The sequence below is a fragment of the Ostrea edulis genome, chromosome 7 (genome assembly GCF_947568905.1).
Source record: "Ostrea edulis chromosome 7, xbOstEdul1.1, whole genome shotgun sequence".
NCBI classification, from domain to species: domain Eukaryota; kingdom Metazoa; phylum Mollusca; class Bivalvia; order Ostreida; family Ostreidae; genus Ostrea; species Ostrea edulis.
The window spans coordinates 54,283,050-54,304,069 of record NC_079170.1 but is presented as its reverse complement, the minus strand read 5'-3'; the positions used below and the strand labels follow the sequence as shown (position 1 = coordinate 54,304,069).

The 21,020-nt window shown below is 34.5% G+C and overlaps 1 protein-coding gene across 1 annotated transcript; it reads right to left on the bottom strand.

The window, feature by feature from the left end:
* Nucleotides 1–6,820: 6,820 nt before the first annotated feature.
* On the bottom strand, nt 6,821–8,876 carry LOC125645510 (protein IMPACT-B-like). Its single transcript, XM_048871059.2, has one exon. It carries the CDS (start codon nt 7,516–7,518, stop codon nt 6,904–6,906), a length of 615 nt encoding a protein of 204 aa, XP_048727016.2. The 5' UTR covers nt 7,519–8,876; the 3' UTR covers nt 6,821–6,903.
* Nucleotides 8,877–21,020: the final 12,144 nt, after the last annotated feature.

Below are 21,020 nucleotides of genomic sequence, written 5' to 3'. Positions count from 1 at the left end.
CTATATAGGCGAGCCATTAGGACCATAGGCCTATTTCTTGATATCAATCGATAGATCTCGATAAACTGAACAACTTTTGTTCAATATGTCCTTACAAAATATTTACCAGTTACAAGTTTTTGAAATCGACTGATATCGACAAAAATCGACTCTACAGGCGAGCCATGAGGCCCACAGACCCATTTTTTTTGATATTGATCGATAGGTTATGACACATTGAACAACTTTTGTTCAATAATGCTTTTCAAAAAATATGTCGTTTTCAAGATATGAGGCATCAAATATTTACGATTTTGGCCCTTAAAATCTCTAATTACGTAACATATGACCTACTTTTTGATTTGATAAGATCAAGCTCGTTGAGATGAACATTTCCGCTTCTACAACTTATTATAAAATATTAATAGTTTCGGAGATATTCTCCAAAACATTGGGACCCTTCTGAACCCCTAATTTAAAGGGCCAGCCCGTTTTGCTTGATATCGTAAGAAAGGCCTTGTCATTTTACACATTTTTTGCTCAACAAGTATTTAGAAATTCTTTACCGTTCTCGAGTTATCTCTACAAGAAATATTTAGGGGCCAAACTGTAGCTCCCTAACGGGGCCACATAGGGAAAAAACGAAATGTACATATTGTTTAGATTATCATTCTGAACAACTTTTGTTCAATAATGCTTTTCAAAATATTTGTCGTTTTCAAGATATGAGGCGTCAATTATTTATGATTTTGGCCCTTAAAATCCCTTATTACGTAACATATGACCTACTTTTTGATTTGATAAGAACAAGCTCGTTTAGATGAACATTTCCGCTTCAATGACTTATTACAAAATATTAACAGTTTCTGAGATATTCTCATACACCTTTGGACCCTTCTGGGCCCCTAATTTAAAGGGTCAGCCCCTTTTGCTTGATATTGTAAGAAAGGTCAGGACATTTCAAACATTTTTTGTTCAACAAGTATTTAGAAATTCTTTACCGTTCTCGAGTTATTTCTAGAAGTAATTTTTAGGGGCCAAACTGTAGCTCCCTAACGGGGCCACATAGGGTAAAAACGAAATATGCATATTGTTCAGATCATCATTCTGAACAACTTTTGTTCTTTATTGCTTTTCAAAATATTTGTCGTTTTCGAGATACAAGGGGTAAAAAATTTATGGTTTTGGCCCTTAAAATCCCTTATTACGCAACATATGACCTAAATTTTTATATGAATAGATTTAGATTGTTGAGATGAACATTTTTTGTTCTTTGACTTATACCAAAATATTAACGATTTTTGAGATATTTGATCTAGACTTTGAGCCCTTCTAGATCCCTAATTGAAGGGGCTAGCCCCTAAATCTTGATATTTTCGAAAAGATCTCGTAAATGTGCACAACTTTTGTTCTACATGTCTTAACAAAATATTTGCAAGAAAAAAGATATTGGAGATCAAAGGTCAAAAATCGCCGAAATCGGCGAAAAATTTTGGCATCCATTTTTTCAGGTCCAGGCGAGCGTTTAGGCAAATCGCCTCCGGTAAAATCGAATCCCCCACAAATCTTCTAAAATGTTTACTCTCTCTTGTGTAGAAATTTCAAGACTCTAGCTTCAAAACTAACGGAGGAGATGTGTGGACAACAAGGCCCTTCAAAAAGTCACTAAAAGAGAGATAACTCCTGACCGGAAGTGACGTCAAGCACGAAATTTTGCAAGCAAAGTCTCTTCACCAAAAGACATCTTTCCTGAAAATTTCGTGAAAATCGATCGAGAAATGGCTGAGAAAAACGCGTGTACTACCAAGGAAAATAATAATAATAATAATGAAGAAGAAGAACGCGAACAATAATAGTAAGGTCTTCCGCAGGAGACGGAAGACCTTAATAATGAAGAAGAAGAACGCGAACAATAATAGTAAGGTCTTCCGCAGGAGACGGAAGACCTTAATAATGAAGAAGAAGAACGCGAACAATAATAGTAAGGTCTTCCGCAGGAGACGGAAGACCTTAATAATAATAATAAGAAGAAACAGAGTAAAAACAATATGTTCCCAAACTTTGTTTGGGGAACATAATAACATAATAAGGATTAGGCAGCAGGCAACTCCTATATAAGCCTTGTCCTATAGGGTACAACGTAAAGTCCACATAGTTATACACACAAGAAATAACAATATAGATATGAAGTAAAAGGATAATAAGTCATTCCAAATATAATGGTTATATAAGTAGTATGATTTCTTGATATGAATAATAGACTAACAAAATAGAAATGTGGGGTGGTTAATGGGATCTAAATGACATACAAAAGAGAAGAAATGAAATCAAATAAAAATAGTGAAAGAAAAACGAATAAGTACAACAGGAGAATTTTTTTTTTTTGAGAGTACCGACTCAACAGGATAAAAATAGACATACATAACAAACACACATGTATTAAATGCATTTTTAAAATCTTTTGCTTTCTAAAATGTATTTCTGCACATATTCAAAAATCTTTATGTTATCTTTGAACCCAAGAATATCATCACCACTCAGCAATAACTTTAATGATATGGAAACTTGTAGTTGCATTGCATTTATTGACTCTAAAAGAGCATTTCTTTGTACTGAGTACTGAACACATTCAAAGAAAAAATGATAAGCATTTTCAGCAGGGTGACCACACAAATCACAAGTAGCATCATTTCGTAGAAATTTACTTTGTAAGTCAAAATTTAGATTACTAGCATTATTTCTCAATTGGCAATGCCAGATGTTTGCATTGCGTTTACCATTATTAAACAGTTTATTTGGTTTATTGTAGTACATATATTTTTATAGCAGTTTTAAATGATGTAAGCGTAGGAAAGTTTCTAATATGGGCAGGTAGGTCATTCCATAGTTTAATTGTTGAAGGTACAAAGCTATTCATATATGATGAGGTCCTAACTTAAGGAAGAATAAATTTAAGATTATCATAGTTTCTCAATTGATATAAATTTTGTGGTGGAATGAAAGACATCAAAAGTTCTTGAAGATATTGAGGAGCAATTCCATATACTATTTTGTAAGATAAAATAAGTTTATGAACTTTTCTTCTGGTTGATAAGCTATCCCAGCCCAATTCATCATATAGTGCTGACCTGGAAGAATTTACTCTCATTCTAGTAATTATTCTTGCTGCAGAAACCTGAACATTCTCTAGTAAATTAGATTCTCTTTCTGTACAATTGTCCCAAACTAAATTACCATATTCAATAACAGGGCGAATAAAAGAATTTTTTTTTTTTTTTTTTATTAGAGATTGCCTATTTAGAGTATATTTCAGCATACGTAAGATGTTTAGTCTATTAGATGCCTTTTCATGAATATCTAATATGTGTGATCTCCAAGTGCCATCAGATTGAAATTTTAATCCTAAATGAGTATGATTTTCTGTGTTCATAACTTCCGGACCATTATAACCAAATTTTACTTCAGGATGTGAGATGTGTTTTCTTGTGATATCTAGATTGATTGTTTTTTGTGGATTAAAATCCACAGCCCATTTTATATACCATTGCTTTATTTTCTCAAGATCATTTGTTAGTGAATTAGCTGTTGTTATTATGTCATCATCAACAATAACATACAAAGAAGTGTCATCCGCTAAAAAGTCTTACACTATTTGACAGATCATCAGATATGTTGTTATATATAACAAAAAAATGGTCCTAAAACAGACCCTTGAGGAACTCCAGAAGGTATAGTTCTAGAAGAAGAAAAGTAAATCCATCTACGACAACTTTTTTGAGATCTGTTAGTTAAATAGTTATCAACCCATTTAATAATTTGGTCAGATATACCGTTGAGTTTTAACTTGAATAGAATACTTTTGTGCCAGACTCTATCGAAGACTTTAGATATATCACAGAAAATAAACCTTACATTTTTACCTTTGTCGAGACTTGAAATAATAGAGTTGTATATTTCAACAAGTTGGTTTGTGGTTGAGTCACCAGGTTGGGATCCAGACTGATATTTGTAGATAATGTTATTGTCTAAGACGTAGTTGTAAAGATGCTTAAATATGATTTTTCCCCCAGTATTTTACAAAGAGCTGATGTGAGTGATATTGGCCTATAGTTGTTTACATCTTGTGCACTACCTTTATTCTTGTAAATTGGTGTAATATGAGCTATCTTCCATAATCTTGGAAGTTTACCCAGGGACAATGATAGATTGAATATTTTTGTAAGAGGCTTGTAAATTGATGAGGCTATATTTTTTAGGATTCTAGGTGGTAAACCATCAGGACCCACTTCATATGAGTTAATAATTGCTCTTGTAATAAAGTGACCTAGATCAGACCCCAAAAAATTGAAAAATTCAGCTGTAAAGCCATCTGATCCAGGAGTTTTGTCATTTTTCATATGCTTAAGGAATTTCAAAACTTCAGAGTATTCAGGGGTGTGATTTTTCCTCTGATTTGCTCAATTTTCGAAACATTCTGGATTTGATCCAAAGTGGCAGTATTTTTCCAGGTAGGGTGGGGTGTTTTCCTCCCTTTTTGACCAGTTTTCCTCTGATTTCTAAGGAATTCAGTCACATCCCTAAGTATTTCATTTTACCTTCTAGAGTATAGGACTCATTATCTGTCCGTTTAGTTATTTCATATGGTTCTAGGAGTTTGTGAATATCACATTAGTCTATGATATCCCTTTTCATGCATAATGTCTCATAGAAAGTTTTCGTGTGGTTCAAGATTTCCGACTGGTTTGTTATTACTGTACCGTCATTTAGTATTAACTTTGGAATTAGTTTACTCACATAGTTTCTAGATTCTAATTTACAGAAATATTTGCTTGGGTTTCTACCTTCCTCTATCCATCTGGCTCTTGATCTTATATAATTACCTTTAAGCGTTTGAGCTCCAATTTCTTCCAGATTTTTTTGTTTTTCCTCTAAAACTTTCAATGATTTTTCATTAAAATTTTCTTCAAAAAGTTTTATTTCACTTTCTAAATTATTTTGTGTTTCCTTTTTTCCTTATATGTACTATAAGAGATTGTTTTTCCTCTAATATTCATTAATAGTGTGTCTAAAAATAAGTGGTCAGGGACCTGAAATTCTATTTCAGCATCAATCACCTCATTTACATTTTCCAATTGGTAGACAAGGGCCGCATATTGCATTTTTGTTTCCTTAATTTTGAATTTTACTGAATTTACATATTCTATGTCTTTTAAAAGGGAGTTGTTCAATTTCCAGAATCTCTTTCCGTGTTTAAAGTTAATTTTAAGGTCAAGACTACTGGAGTGTGATCAGATCTGTAACTGTTTTCATGGTCAACTGCATGTATAAAAGGAGTTAAAGATTCCGATATGAGGAAAAAGCCAAGTCTGGGTTGCTTAATGGGGTTTCTTTTTCTCCAAGTGTATTTCAATTTGTCAGGATTTAAGACACGAAAAATGTCACATAGATTTTGATTCTGCATGAGATGGATAAGTTCCATACGGGCTTTTGAGTTGTTTAAGTTTTTGTAGTTCATTGTATCTAATTTTGTATCCATCACGAAGTTGAAATCTCCTGCCATAATGATGTTCTGATCATTCGATAATGGTTCTAGTTTACAGTAGAATTGGGGTTGATACACATTTTGGCCATAGACATTTATTAATGTAAATTGCTTTTCTTCAATTATTATTTCTGCAATATGAAGTTTCCTTCATTGTCTATCACTGTGTTTTTTATTTGAAATTCAAAATTATTTTTGAATAGGATTGCAACACCCCGAGAGTTTGATTGGTATGAATTGAATATTCCTTTATATCTCCAATGTGAAAGTATAATTCTTTCTTCATCTTTTGTAAAATGGGTGTCTTGCAGGAAATAAATATTGAAATTTTTTTGTGAAAATAATTCAGAACATCTCTGATTTCTTATAGTCACCAAGACCCTGACAATTTATGGTTAAATTTTTTAGATATTCATGATAATTTTGAGTGTTTTATCCATAATCAGTAATGTAAAAATTTGCAACCTTCATCATAAGAAAAGAAAAGAGGGAAAGAAGAATAGAAAGGCAAGAAAACATAATGTAGATACTTTTGACAGGAACAACTGATTCCAAAAGTGCCAGTGAATAGTCATAGGAACATGGCACTGTGTTTAAAATAAAGGTTTCCATAGTTTTTATAATAAACATCTTTCCTAATAAAATGTTGTGCATTAATTTCTTTAGAGTAGCAGATATGTGTATTTTCATGGGTTTTCAAAGCTCAAAGAAACGAAAATATTTTTATAAACGTAAATGGTAATAGTCTAAATTTAATACATGTTGTATGATCTTGTTACATGTAAGTAGTTTGCAAGATATATTTGAAACTTTATTAGCAGGATCCAAGAAAACACACAACTCTAGACACATCGAGCGTGGTATCATTTAATCCTATAGATAGGGTTTTGTAATGCTAAAATTAAAACAATGTTTTTTTTCATACCGTAAACTGCTGGGTAGTAACCGGAAATACATGGCGCAGTGTAAATGGCTAAAACATACACAGTTGACAACAAAGATCCGGGATACCAGATATTCAGATATGATAATAATAATTTGTTTAGTACTGACAAAAAAAATCTTGTAAACCAGATCGTCAGATATAATTAATGGCTTATAATAATTTAGGTATATCGACGTAATACTTATTGTTCAATATAATAAATTCACATTATGTCTAACCACTAATTTATGAACGATTAAATCAGGATACAATGGATGTATATTGCATGTATATATCAGAGAATATGTATCTGTATATACTATACTAAATAATGTACTTGGTACAAAGCAAATGTTTTATTTTTTTTATTTGCAAATGTTTTATAAAGTTAGAACAGTCGATATGCGTATCACTATGAATTTCAACAAGAGTGATTGATCAAACCGGAGCTAAGAGATTATTTTACGCTGGTTACTGCGCTCATTCCCACCTCCAGAATATGTCGAAATCGACGGGCACCGATTTTACCACTAAACCAACGAGAAACAACTACTACTACACAATTTGAGACATTTCGGTCCTTCAATTTTTGCAGTAAGGCTCGGCCAGCGCCGTGTTCTCCATCATCATCACTTCCTTCGTGCATCACTCCGTCTTCGTTTGTGAATATGTATGCATATATATTGTGCGTTGCACTTGAAACTTTAGAAATTCTGAAAATATCTCTAAGGACCTGATTTACCTGCTTTACAGATGATACCTTAGTGGCATGTGATGTAAAACGATTCCCATTGTCCTCGATCTGTTTACCTTGATGGATTTCGGACGGGTTTTTGTCGCTGGGATCTTCAAGAATGTCGCATGTTTTCGGTCTGGCAATTTTTTCACAGTACACTGATCCATTATTGTTGGAGACCAGCTTGTCAGCTTTGATCGTTGTAGAAATATTCTTCTCTTTGTAGCTGTTCTGTAGATCATAGAGTCGCTTGCGTTTTTCTCTCATTTCTTCGGGATAATGGTTGGAAATCCTAATGGGAACACCTTTCGGTTTGAGTTTAGGAATTTTTTTCATGATCTTCTCCTTTTGGTAAATGTCTTGAAACTGCACAAATGCAGGTCTGGGAAATCTTCTTTTAGCTTTCGGATCACCCTGTCTTTTCACTTAACAATGCCGACTTCGCTGATTTCCTCATCCGACATTTCCAAGTGTTGTTTGAAAAACTCCGATCTGCGGTTGGGAAGAATTTCACGCTCTCTCTCTCTCATTTCTGTTTAAGCTAGTAATGATAACATTTGTCTCCGTGGTTTTCAGTTTGAGTTCAAGGATTTGATGATTTTGTAGGTCTACCCTCTGTTCTAGTTTCACTACAAGATCCTAAAGCATTGTTAATTCTCTAAACATTTTTTGTTGTTTGTGATCAAATTCTGTGATTTGTGAGATCGTGTCATCAGCTTGAGCTTGAACTTCTTGGAGTCTATTTTCAACACCGTGTTTCCCGTAGACATCGTTCTTTATATCTGCCGGCTCCTTTCTTTGTGTCTCAAAACTTATCATAAGATTAGCGAGGGTGCTTTAGATGTTTGTTAAGCCTTTCATGACATCATTTAGTTCATATTTTTCCACGTATTCGAAAGACTTACTTGGACTGGTCTGCATTTCCTCACGGTTTCTTTTCCTACTGTCCTCCATAGTGAACTGATACGCACAAGTATTCACCAACAAAGAAAAGTCCAAAGTTTCTTTTAAATCTCAGTACATGTATACACTTTTTCTTTATAAAATGATGCGTCTTTATCGTCTTATAACTTTTCCAAATAATTTAAAAACCAATCATAATGGGTTACATATGAATTTAGATATAAAACCCAGGAGTCGAAATTTGAACCTACATGGCCAAGTCAATCGGAACCGGAAGTCATATATTGTTTTTGATCTGTTGTGAGATGAGTATTATTCTAGTCCAATTATGTAACCTTGTTTTTCGATTAAAGTTCTCAGAATTTCATCTATTTCTAGTAAAATCTCAAGTTTGTTTGCTTCGATATATTAACAATTTTTGGTAGCAAAAAAAAAAAAGTATTCCTATTTTCTTTCTTCCAATATTTTCTTTAAATTACGTATTTCCTCGTATTGGTAATGTCTTTTTGTAATCATGTATTGATTTTGCTTCACAAATTGTACCACGCAGAATATATATAGACTTCTCAGTATCTAAAACTTGTACTACACATGCAGTCTTTTCCTGTAACTATCTGCCTTGAAGATGAAGTTAAACATTGACAATAATTAGATTAATTTTGGATTTGATTTCCATAGAAATTAGGCTTCAAATGTATCAAATGTCGTTACATTTTATCCCTAGAAACTTAGAATTATTGATGCATCTAAAACCACAGACTAAAATCTGTATTTTTTTTTATATGCCTATATATTTGATATACCAGTTTCAGACGAGCAATAACCTTGATAAAATAACAATAGTTCCTATAGACTGTAAGTCATGATTGATATACATGTAACTGAGTGGGGTAATTCCGAAACTTTAGTCATCTTCTGCTTTTATTAGAGTTTACTCCACCTTTCTTACAACTTTTGTGTTTAATCTGTATGCAGTATACATTTAGCTGTGTATCTAACATATTCACTCTAATCAACAAATAACACGTTATAATATTATGTTACATGTGTTATAATATTATGTTACATGTGTTATAATATTATGTTACATGTGTTATAATATTATGTTGTATCATGATTACATGTATATCTCTTGAAGAATCTTTACTTAAGTCTATATGAAATTGTTTTGTGAAATTAATGTTTATATAATGTTATGCTAATCATTGACCAAACCAAATCAGTTTGAAAATGACATTAAATATGCCTAGTTGTTGTTTTCCAGCTAGCATTTATTCTTTGCGTTACTATAGTAAAACATGTCATAGTCTGACATTTTGAGACACTACTATAGAATGGTAAGTAAGGCAGACTCTATTTTAGTGAATCGTTGATGCATTTTCTATAACATTATAGAAAATGCGGTGTTTGCATTTCTTTTCGAAAACAAGATGTGAAACACAAATGCCCCCGATAATGGCCAATTCCGAAGATGGCCAAGGTCACAAGGGCAAATATCTTGGTACCAGTAGAAAGATCTTGTCAAGAGAAATGCTCATGTACAATATGAAAGCTCTAATATTTACCATTTAGAAGTTATGATCATTGTAAAAAAAAAAAAAAGTAGGTCAAATGTCAAGGTCAAAAGGTTCAATACCAACGGAAAGGTCTTGTAACAAGGAATACTCATGTGAAATATCAAAGCTCTATCTCTTACTGTTCAAAAGTTATTTTGTGACAGTGTCAATATAAACAACGACAGAACACATTGATCAAAAACACCCTTAAAGTTGATAACAATTGAATAAGCAAAATTGTATTTTGGCGTGTTTGTCATGGCCATGCATTTAATAGAAATAAAATACATCAGGAAAATACAAATAATGAACAAATGTATGCGCCGATGAGAAATATTTGGCAGCATAAACATTCAGCAATAGAAGTACCATCTTGATCCAGGGGGCCTGGAAAAAACAGTACCCCCCGGAGACAGCAATCTATGCAAAATTATGCCAAATGGGTCACAGGACGTCGTCCCAAGACCCATCCGCCACAACCAAGGTGGGGCGGCAATTTTGCAGCCCCGAAACAAATACATAACTAACTTGGATACAGATGGTATCAATAATATATATAAATACGGAAACACAGCTGGTGCTTCCACACTAAATTTGAAATGCAGATAATTTTGGTACAGATGGTACCACTCCATATGTATATTTTGGTACAGATGGTACCCCTCTATACATATAGATATATTTTGGTACAGATGGTACCCCCTTATACATATAGATATATTTTGGTACAGATGGTACCCCTTTATACATATAGATATATTTTGGTACAGATGGTACCCCTTTATACATATAGATATATTTTGGTATAGATGGTACCCCTCTATATATAAGGATATATTTTGGTACAGATGGTACCTCACTCTCTCTCTCTCTCTCTATATATATATATATATATATGAAAGCGCAGATAACGCTTCAGAACACTGAAGTACAGATGGTACCACTTGAGTAATTTGTCTGACTGCACAATTGATGAAAAACATTAAATTTCTATTTTGCCGATGCAATTTGAATGATAAACTGCACTTGCAAAATGACACACGACAAGCATTGACGATGAAAAAGATGAATTCCACCCCCATTCAACTACAATTTGAAGATACTGTCTGGGGGTTGATTTTTAATATCAGGATAATGTAGGTAAAGAAATGTTACACTAATAGTGATGCAATGCACTGGTGAATGTATTGATAACGTGATATATACGAACCCCATCCTGCCTGGATAAAGCCCTTTGCTGTGCATGTCTGAGTAACTAATATATGCCTCCTTGATATAGAAGAAGCATATGGTACGTCACTCTCTCTCTATATATAAAAGGATGTATATGAAAGCGCAGATAATGCTTCAGAACACCGAAGTACAGATGGTACCACACCGAGTGATTTGCCTGACTGCACAATTGATGAAAAACATTAAATTTCCACTTTGCCAATGCAATCCGAATGACAAACTACACTTGCAAAATGACACACGACAAGCATTGACAATGAAAAATATGAATTCCACCCCAATCAACTACAATCCGAAGATACCTTCCCGGGGCCGACTTCCAACATCAGGGGAATGCAGGCAAAGAAACGCCACACCAACAGCGACGCAATGCACCGATGAACGTATTAATAACGTGATTTATAAGAACCCCATCCTGCCTGAGTAAAGCTTTTTGCAATGCACTAATGTCTGGGTAACTAATAGTTGCCTCCTTTGATATAGAAGCAGGTTGCCTCCCCCCTTCCCCGAAATGAATGGGAGTGAAGAGTCAGATGACTGACTATGTTAAATTGGTATTGGGTTAAGGGTTTTGAGTTCAGGCGTGAAAAGAAAAACATTTTCTGCATATGTTTAGCTAAAGCAGAACAATTCTGCAAACTTGAAACACCAATGCTCAGGACTTGAAACTGACTTTTTATAATTTCAACCAGTCCGCAGAAATATTTACCAGTCCACCAGTTTTCCAGAAATAATTGAACATATTTCATTAATGTTTAACGGGAATTGAAAAATAATTGTGCGTCTGCACCTTTCAAACTACGAAATGGAAAGGAATAATCTAGAAGACATGCACAGATTAAAGGAAGTGAAAGCTAATATACCTACTGAACCCGATTTAAATTAATTACAACAGTAAGAATTTATATGGAGCTTTGAATATGACCTGCACAAAATAACCAGGTTTATCCACATTGGACAAACCCCATTATTAGCAAGGTTAACGTTTTCAAAAAGTAGGTCAAACTCCAAGGTCAAGGTCACGGGGTCAAAAATGTTGGTACCGACGGAAAGGTCTTGCCACAAGGAATACTCATGTGAAATATCAAAGCTCTATTACTTACTGTTCAAAAGTTATTAGCAAGGTTAAAGTTTCAGACAAAATGACAGACAGGACAAAAACAATATGCCCCCGATCTTCGATCTCGGGGGCATAAAAAAGGTATATCTTTTGTAAAGTGTACTTATCTGTAATAGTGTTTTGACAACATTATCATAATAAAAGTTCCATGTGAACAAACATTGAAAACCTTATTAGATCAGCCCTTGTACAAACTGTGTGTGAAAGTATTACATGAAATGCGTAATCTTTATATACCTTGAAATGCTTGCAAAAACAAAAATTAGTTTTAATAATAAAATAGAATGAATGTTCGCCATGAATATGAACTTAATATCAGTATCAACCACGAAATAACAAATTATGTCAAAGGCCAATATTGACAACAAATTTACGAAATTTGGAGTCAATGGTCACAGTTTGAAAACGAAAGCAAAGATGTCAGAATATGAAAAATCTTATGTTTTGCACACAATTTGATACCCTTGTTATAGCACAAAATCAAGTACAACTATATTCAGCTAAAGAAAAACAGCCAAATAAATAAAATACAGAAAGCCAATGATAATTGTGTATGAAGCCATTCAGTCTTCAGTGAATGATAGACAGGTTTATAGCTCTATTTTATCGATCTATCCTAAGCATAAAACAACGTTGACAGAAGTAGATTTTGACATTGACACAAGGTATGCGAAACTGTATACAATGACAAATAATTCAACTATTCCCTGCAGTGAATGCCTTGAGCAAAACATAACAAATTACCCCGGGGATGTATATATCTGGGTTGCCTTTATTGTTGTTTTGGCAATTGTGTTTTGCAACGTGATACCTCTAATTGTGATGGCAAGAAATGCGCAAATACGAAAACATCGCTTTTTCCGCTATTTGATTTGTCTCAGTATCAACGCCATATTGACGAGTCCCTTTCTTTTCACGGCTACAATCTTTAGGAAGATTACACCGACGGATGATTTTTCAAAACTGAGAGTTTATTTTGATTGCATGTTGTTACAGTCGTATTTGCATCATGGTATTATAGCTCTCGAACGATTCTTTGCATCTAGATCCGACTTTGATGCGTACAGGAAGTACTTTACAACACGGAAACAGATCTTCTACCTCGTTCTCACTTACATTATGGTTGCAATATTTGCCACAGTTGTCGTTGGAATAAACTATGATTTCGATGAGCGAAATCCTCGACACGTGTATGGAAGAAAACACGACTTCATACTCTTCGTCTATGGCTGCACTGTGTTGATACTCTTGACTATTATTACTATTTTGTCCTCCGTTTGTACGTACCGGGTCATACACACGTACTTATATTGGAGAAAAGTAGTCCAACCGATAACGCGCAACCACCTGGAAGTCCCTTCCCACAACGTACAAAGCGTAAAGAGTTTTAGACCCCCACAACCAACAGGAAATGAAACCAATGAAATGCCTAACATGTCAACATGGGTAAAACCTGTCAGACATGGTAGTTCTGGTATCAGCACAGTCCCTAATGTGCAGTCACCTTCAAATCACAAGGAGACGATGGTTTTACAGGGCAATAGTGTTCCCCAGCAAACAAATAGTCAGGAAGTGTCAGGAAATCTAGGAAGGAAACCGGTTCCGTTAATATCATCGAGGTCAAGACGTAATATCGGAAATATAAAGACCTTTTTATTGGTTCTATTTGTGGTTCTGTGTTTCAATGTTCCATACTGGTTGAGCAGAGTGTTGATTTATTTACACAAGAGTATGGTAACAACTGCGGCGTACAGAGTCACTTTTATCATTACCGGTGCACAGTATGCTATGAACCCTATCATTTACTTCTTCAGAATTGAAATGTTTAGAAAAGCTCTTTGTACGAATCAGTGATAACGCAGATCATACAGTAAGTTGTCATTTATGCGATATACTTTCAATCGTAAAATGTATTACTGGCGATGATTACTTGAAAGGCTCAATTTCAAAACTAAGTAAAGCTTATGTCAATGATTTAGTTGACTGAACAACATACCTTTCTAATAGTTTCTACGTAAAGCATAATGACGTCTTTCATGTTTAGGACTATCGCAGTTCCTTTTGTGCAGAGAACTGCACCGCATAATGGAATTGTGATGTTATGCACGCCATTACAGCGAAAATGTAGTACCTCAGTTTTGCGCTTTTTGTAAACTTTGTTGTATTTTGTTTTCATTCAGTAATTTGATGTATTTTTGAAATCATTAGAAAATGATTTGATTCTTATTGTAATCTACTTTCTAATTAGTCAAATACAAACTAGGATCAGCAGTTTATTTAGCATAATATGGTTTGATATGGGGAAACTTCCCCTGGCAAGAAACACCCGGGATTTCCCCCCTTTCTTTTCAAATTACATCGCAGTACCGTTGTAGGCCCTTTATGAAATAGAGAGTCAATGTATACAAAAAAATTACTACAGTGTAATATACATCTTGTTTTCTGGATGTCAAGAAAGACGTAACACTAGGATCTACATACAGTTTATTATAATCGAATTATGGTAGATCAAGCATCTGTAAATTTTGTTTTGTTAGTTTTGAAATATATTTTTCTTATGGGGAGGGGGCGATTGCTTGATCCGCCCCTCAATGCCAAAAAAGATGTGCCACATGTTATCAGATGTCATCACATCACATCTACGTGTGGATTGCGATTCTACGTTAGCGTATCGGATTTGATATTGTCGACAATGTCACATGCAAAGGTAAGTTTTGATGTAGTAAAAAAAACTTCATCAAATCAGAAGCCGCAAATTATTGCAATTTCTCATATCTAAAGAAGTTATGGCAAAGCGAAATGTGCATTACATGCGTAGCCTACACATAGCTTCTGTTAGCGTAGCCTACACATAGCTTCTGTTAGCGTAGCCTACACATAGCTTCTGTTAGCGTAGTCTACACATAGCTTCTGTTAGCGTAGTCTACACATAGCTTCTGTTAGCGTAGTCTACACATAGCTTCTGTTAGCGTAGTCTACACATAGCTTCTGTTAGCGTAGCCTATACATAGCTTCTGTTAGCGTAGTCTACACATAGCTTCTGTTAGCGTAACCTACACATAGCTTCTGTTATGAAGTTCGCAGCAAACTTCTCATCAATAACTCCGAATTAAAATTTTTCAATAGGCTTAAATTACATTCTCCACAGAACCACGTGAATTCTTGCGCGGCGCAAACGATTTGTATTAATTAGTGTTTATGTACAATTTGATAAACGTAGATTTGTACTTTTGTCTTTCTGCATTCAATTACAAGGAATGAATTTAATGTTGGGGCATAATATGCGATATAATCTTATTTAAATAAGTTTACGATTTTTTTATAATCCGCTTTACGTGAATGGAAATCATACACCAAGTCAAGTTACAAACTAATAACATACTTTAATGTTAAATTCATTCCATAACTTATTGTTCTTTTCCACTTTTCACATTTCTTTATGCTTACTTTGTTTATGTATTGTATCAAGAAGGTATAAATATATAAGTTTTCTTCATGGTCTTGTGACGTACTTCTTTAAAGATTTGATACAATAGTAGATATGATTGCCAAAATCAACCTATGCCAAATGCTGCTCGACTCGTTTCATACCGATTGCTAGGTCGTTCTTGGCACACTAATTTTGACTGCGAATAACCCACCCGCCGTGAGTCCCATATTCTGATCAGGTAAACGGAGTTATCCGTAGTCAAACTCAGTGTGCCAAGAACAATCGGTATGAAACACGTCAGACAGCATTTGACCCAATGATAGGTTGTATTGACGAACTAGATCGTTATTAGGACCATAGAATTTGCGAAATGCTGACTTCAATCGAGACTGTTGAAACCCCTGTACCATCAACTTGTTTGTCAGTAGCTTGTCTCGATTTAATAACTGACCATACACAAAACAAGCTCTTGCGTATCGAATCAGTTGAGAGATATAAACACTATATGCAGGTGATAATGGAATATTGCTACATAAATATGGGAAGTTGACGATGGAGAAGCTGAAATCATCCCGTGTGTCATACAGTTGAGTTGTCAGTTTGCCGTTAATGTCTACTTTCAATAAAATATCTAAGTATGAAGCAGAAGTGGACGACTATGTGGTGTCTTTAATTTGGAGCTCACAGGGATATATCGAATCGTCATATGAATGAAAGTTATTATTGTTAATAGACAAAACATCGTCGATATATCTAAGTGTCGAGTTGAAGGCCACAGCGAGAGATTTTTTCTTCTCACGTAGAGGTTTTTGAATAAATTCTGCATTATACGAATATAAAAACAAGTCAGCTAACAAAGGAGCACAATTCGTGCCCATGGGATTTCCAACAGACTGTTGGAAGACCTGATCACCAAAGACCACGAAGATATTGTCAATGAGGAACTCTAGCATATTTTTTTTATATTTCAACTTTAGAGTACTTGTGCGTGGAATCAGAGTGGTGTTTAACAAAGCAAGTTTTTGGATGACTGATCACTAGATATGAATATTTCCTTTTTGCATTTTTGTTGCGGAAGTATGTGTCTATGATGTAAAAAGGTCTAATCTTTAATTTATCGTGAGGAATGGTCGTGTATAGTGTTAAAAAGTCATAGGTTTTGATGTTATTGATTTGGGAAAAGTTGTGCGATTTCAAGTTTACTAAAAGTTGTTTAGAATTTTTTTTAGATTCCACATTTGATTTACACCACTTCTGGCATATGTAATCGCACAGTAAGTTTGAAGTTTCTCCTTCACAGCTATTTATATTTTCGTGAGGAGCAAAGATAGGGGCTTGGTAGAGCACTTACTGGATCCAGCAATGTATCTTTGTAAGTTTTTTTTTATGTAGTTTAGGAATCCAGTATAGGTACGGCAACTCATATTCTTCATTTGACCCATTGGCTGGGATATTAAATGTGTCTAAAACTGAAGCATGGTTTTGAAGAATTCCATCTTTTGAAAGGGCAGTTGGAGTATAAGTACGATTACCAAAAGTGGAATGAATGCCAAGTTCGTTTGAAATACAGTTGTAATAATGAGCCTTACAAACAATAGAAAGGGACGGGACACAAGTTCTAAACATTACACTGTCCTCTCTATATAAAACAACACCATAAATACATGTACTGTTAGATTTGTGTTTCCATTTTATCCTAAATGGGTAAATTAGAACTGAGCAAATGCAAATTCATCCATTGCTCTGAAGCAGCAAATAAACGAAACGAATTTGATCAAACTTATTGTCTTATATGTACAACATACGCCCGTCGGACATTGAACTTTCACTTGTAAGCATATTATGCACCCTGAATTCGTATCATACACATTCTGAATTGAAAAGCCTTCAGGCAGGTCATGGTGCACCAATCCATCTGACATGTGAACTGATTGTATATTTCTCTGAGAGGGAGGTTGTGGCAAAATGTCAGTGCAATGTCTGTATCTATGATGAGAAAGTCCAGGAAACTATTTGACCTACTTTTAGCCCTAAAGTAGGCCACGGTGCACCAATTAAGTTGAAATGTGATTGATTATGTATTTTTCTGAGTAGGAGAATATGATAAAATTTCCGAGCAATACCTGTAGGATTCTGAGGGTATTGTATGGCAATACATAGTCCCTTACCAGTCGCAAAAATTATTGGACCGCAACAATATTTGAAGTTCATTATGTAGATTATGGTAAAGAGGAGGATTGGGGAATTAGGATAGGAATGGTTGGAAATCAAACACTATTCAGGAACAAAGACTATACCAGGACAAAAGACAAATTCATAATTAGGTTCAGATCTTAAACCAAGTCAAGGAACTGGGATATGAATAATTTAGCTATAGTGTTGTATTACTATGTGAGAAGTTTTAATGAGTGTAGTACTCTTATCTATAGAAACAAGAAACTTGGATGTAAACATAAAGCTGATGTGGATGTGACTCCACTAGTTCTTATTAACGTATAAGCTGTAAGGACAACAAAAAGAAGTCCCCAAAAATCTGATAATTCAACTATAGTAAATCACAAAATTCAAACGTCATCTGTAACATATTATGACAGAGCAATGTACCAAATATAAAAAAAACCTCGAGACCAGAAAAACAAGCCTTAACTCTCATGGAACAAGCTGACTATACTGTCATCGAACCTTGTGGACCTCGAGAATGAGGTGCTTGCCCCTCACTATCGATTAAAAACATTTCAATTCAAATTCATTACTTCTCGATTGAGATTAGAATCTATCTACAAAGGACAGAGGAAATATATATATATATATATATATATATATATATATATATATATATATATATATATATATATTTGTTTGAAGATCCTGTTTGATGACGAGCATAACAATATCATTTTGTCTATGTCGTAAGTGATGGAAAATCAATACAATAGTAATCATTTCGTAAAATTGGGGTATAAAAGCATTAAAGAGAATCTCACAGTTTCTCATCATCGGTTTTCGTTTTGTTTAGATAGCCGATACTCCCTGTTCACCGGACAGCAATGCCATTTGTTACCAGACCCATTTAAATCCCCATAGTATCAATACGGCGACTACTGCAGGTTGGTAATTTAGATTTAAGAGAGTACTTTGGCTTCATTCATTGTCAGGTTTTACCACCAATGGTCTATATCATCACGTGATACCTTATAAGACGGGAGGAAAATTACTATTCCCCTTATGTCGAATCTGTGTCGCACATTGAACCTGCGACCCGACGATCAATGTACATGTAGGCATGGCGACTCACAATAGAGTCTGACGGGACCTGGGTGACCACGTAACTTCCTTAGATCTAAGGTATCGCCTCGACCGCTTCTCCGAAGTCCGACATTTTTCTAAGATTAGTCATGACTTGTTTCAATCCAACATCACCACCTTGAAATTAAACAAGAAGACTCAGGGATCTCCGAACATTGTCTTTCTCTTTCTGAATTGTCTGTGGGGACATTTTGCTTAAACGTTACAGTTACCAAAACGGAGTACTTCACCGAAGAAGAATTACAGCAAACATTACAAGACTCGACCTTAGAATTAAAAGAGATAGATCTCTCAGAAAATCGAGACCATCCTAAATCTGATATACAGTAACACATATGTTGCAAACATGCAATCAAGATTCACGGCCTACAGACAGTTTATCAACTAGATCAGACGAGCTCAGCCTCTTGGGGGATCAGAGTATTTTACCCTCATTGTTGTGACATAAATTAAGGGAGCATTTCATAAAGAGCACTTTAATTATGAAGGATTTCTTGAAACCTCAGACTATGATACAGACTCTAAATAAGTATTTCTAAGTGTAAATAAATAATATAATTGTAGATTGCATCTTCAAACTTTATCTGTGCACATCAATTATTATCAATATTCAAAACATTTTTGTTATGTAATCCTTTGTTAGTTTAGGTTTTTATATAGTCCACATGTATTTAAAAAGTTACCTGTAGGTGTCCAATAAGTTGACAATTGCTGTCCATTGTTTTTCATACCGTTCTTAAAATAATGGACGGTAATTGTCAACTTATTGGACAGTGCCATACTTTATTAGACGTCTACAGGTAGGCTGAAAATAGAGAAACAAATTGTCAAAGAGATTTAATCTAATTTTAAATTCCCTACAAGTAAGAATCAACACATATATCGGAAAAATCACTGAAACACTTAAAAGGGATATTTCCTCTTAGTAGAATTCTCTGCTCCAACTTTAAGATTCACAATCTTTTAAATTCCAGTGGCAATTATTATATCGCATCAAAACTTAAATTTGAAAGACATGTTTCCTTAACGCCATAATTAGTTCCTAATTAGTTGACCAATTTTGGTGATTCTAGGTCTAATAGTTTTCAAGTTATGAGCCGGACAAGTTTTTGCCATATATGGCCATATCTTCTTAATGAAAAGTCACAGTGACCTGATTTTAATGTGAGACACACCTTCTACCCAAGATGTATCTACAGACAAAGTTTGATGATTCTAGGCCTTGTAGTATTTAAGTTACGGGTCGGACACGAAAAAGCTAACAGACGGACGGACAGACGGATATCTTCTTAATGAAAAGTCACAGTGACCTGGTTTTAATGTGCGACACACCTTCTACCCAAGATGTATCTACAGATAAAGTTTGATGATTCTAGGCCTTGTAGTATTTAAGTTACGGGTCGGACACAAAAAAGCTAACAGACGGACGGACAGACGGATATCTTCTTAATGAAAAGTCACAGTGACCTGATTTTAATGTGCGACACACCTTCTACCCAAGATGTATCTACAGACAAAGTTTGATGATTCTAGGCCTTGTAGTATTTAAGTTACGGGTCGGACACGAAAAAGCTAACAGACGGACGGACAGACAGACGGACGGACATGAACGCCATACCATAATACGTCCCGTCTTAAGACGGGCGTATAAAAACTGGCGATTATATGGCTTTTATGGTTTTAGAAAGGCGACCGTGTCTACCTACACAATAAAATGATAAACTTAATTTTAAAATGTATCAAAACCCATCATTATTATTTCATTATTTTATCTAATTAAAGTAGTTACATAATAATATATTTAATCACTATTTTGATAAATAATGTGAGTTTTTTCCCCTGCGAATCTACTTTTTGGAGCTATTGAAATCGGAATTGATATATGGCGTTTGTTAACTCGTACTATATGTATTCGTCCTGAAAGCGACAGTTTTCCTTCAGATGATAAGAATTTACAGTTTTTATTCACCCGTCTTTCATTTCTGTAACATATCAAGCTGAAACCTCCTATGTGTTTATTTTTGTGGGTCACTCAAGATCATGTTGCATTTTCAAATTCATTTTAACTTCTCTTGCTGGGGGTTTGCCCCTTTTTAAAAATTGATTTATATGAAGGGTACATGATTTGTCCGGCTAACTCCTCCCATAATTTTCAAGTGAGGATCTTCTTGTTTTAGAGAGTGTTTGTATGGGTATTGAAGATGTGCACGTGACAAGGAGTTTCATTTTCTTTAATTTTAAAGAAAATTACAGGTTGTTGAACTTAGTTCTATTTTTATAGGCCTTTGTA

Excerpts from the sequence above, each read along its gene's own strand:
- LOC125645510 (XM_048871059.2), bottom strand. The coding sequence starts at position 7,518 with ATGAAAAAAATTCCTAAACTCAAACCGAAAGGTGTTCCCATTAGGATT.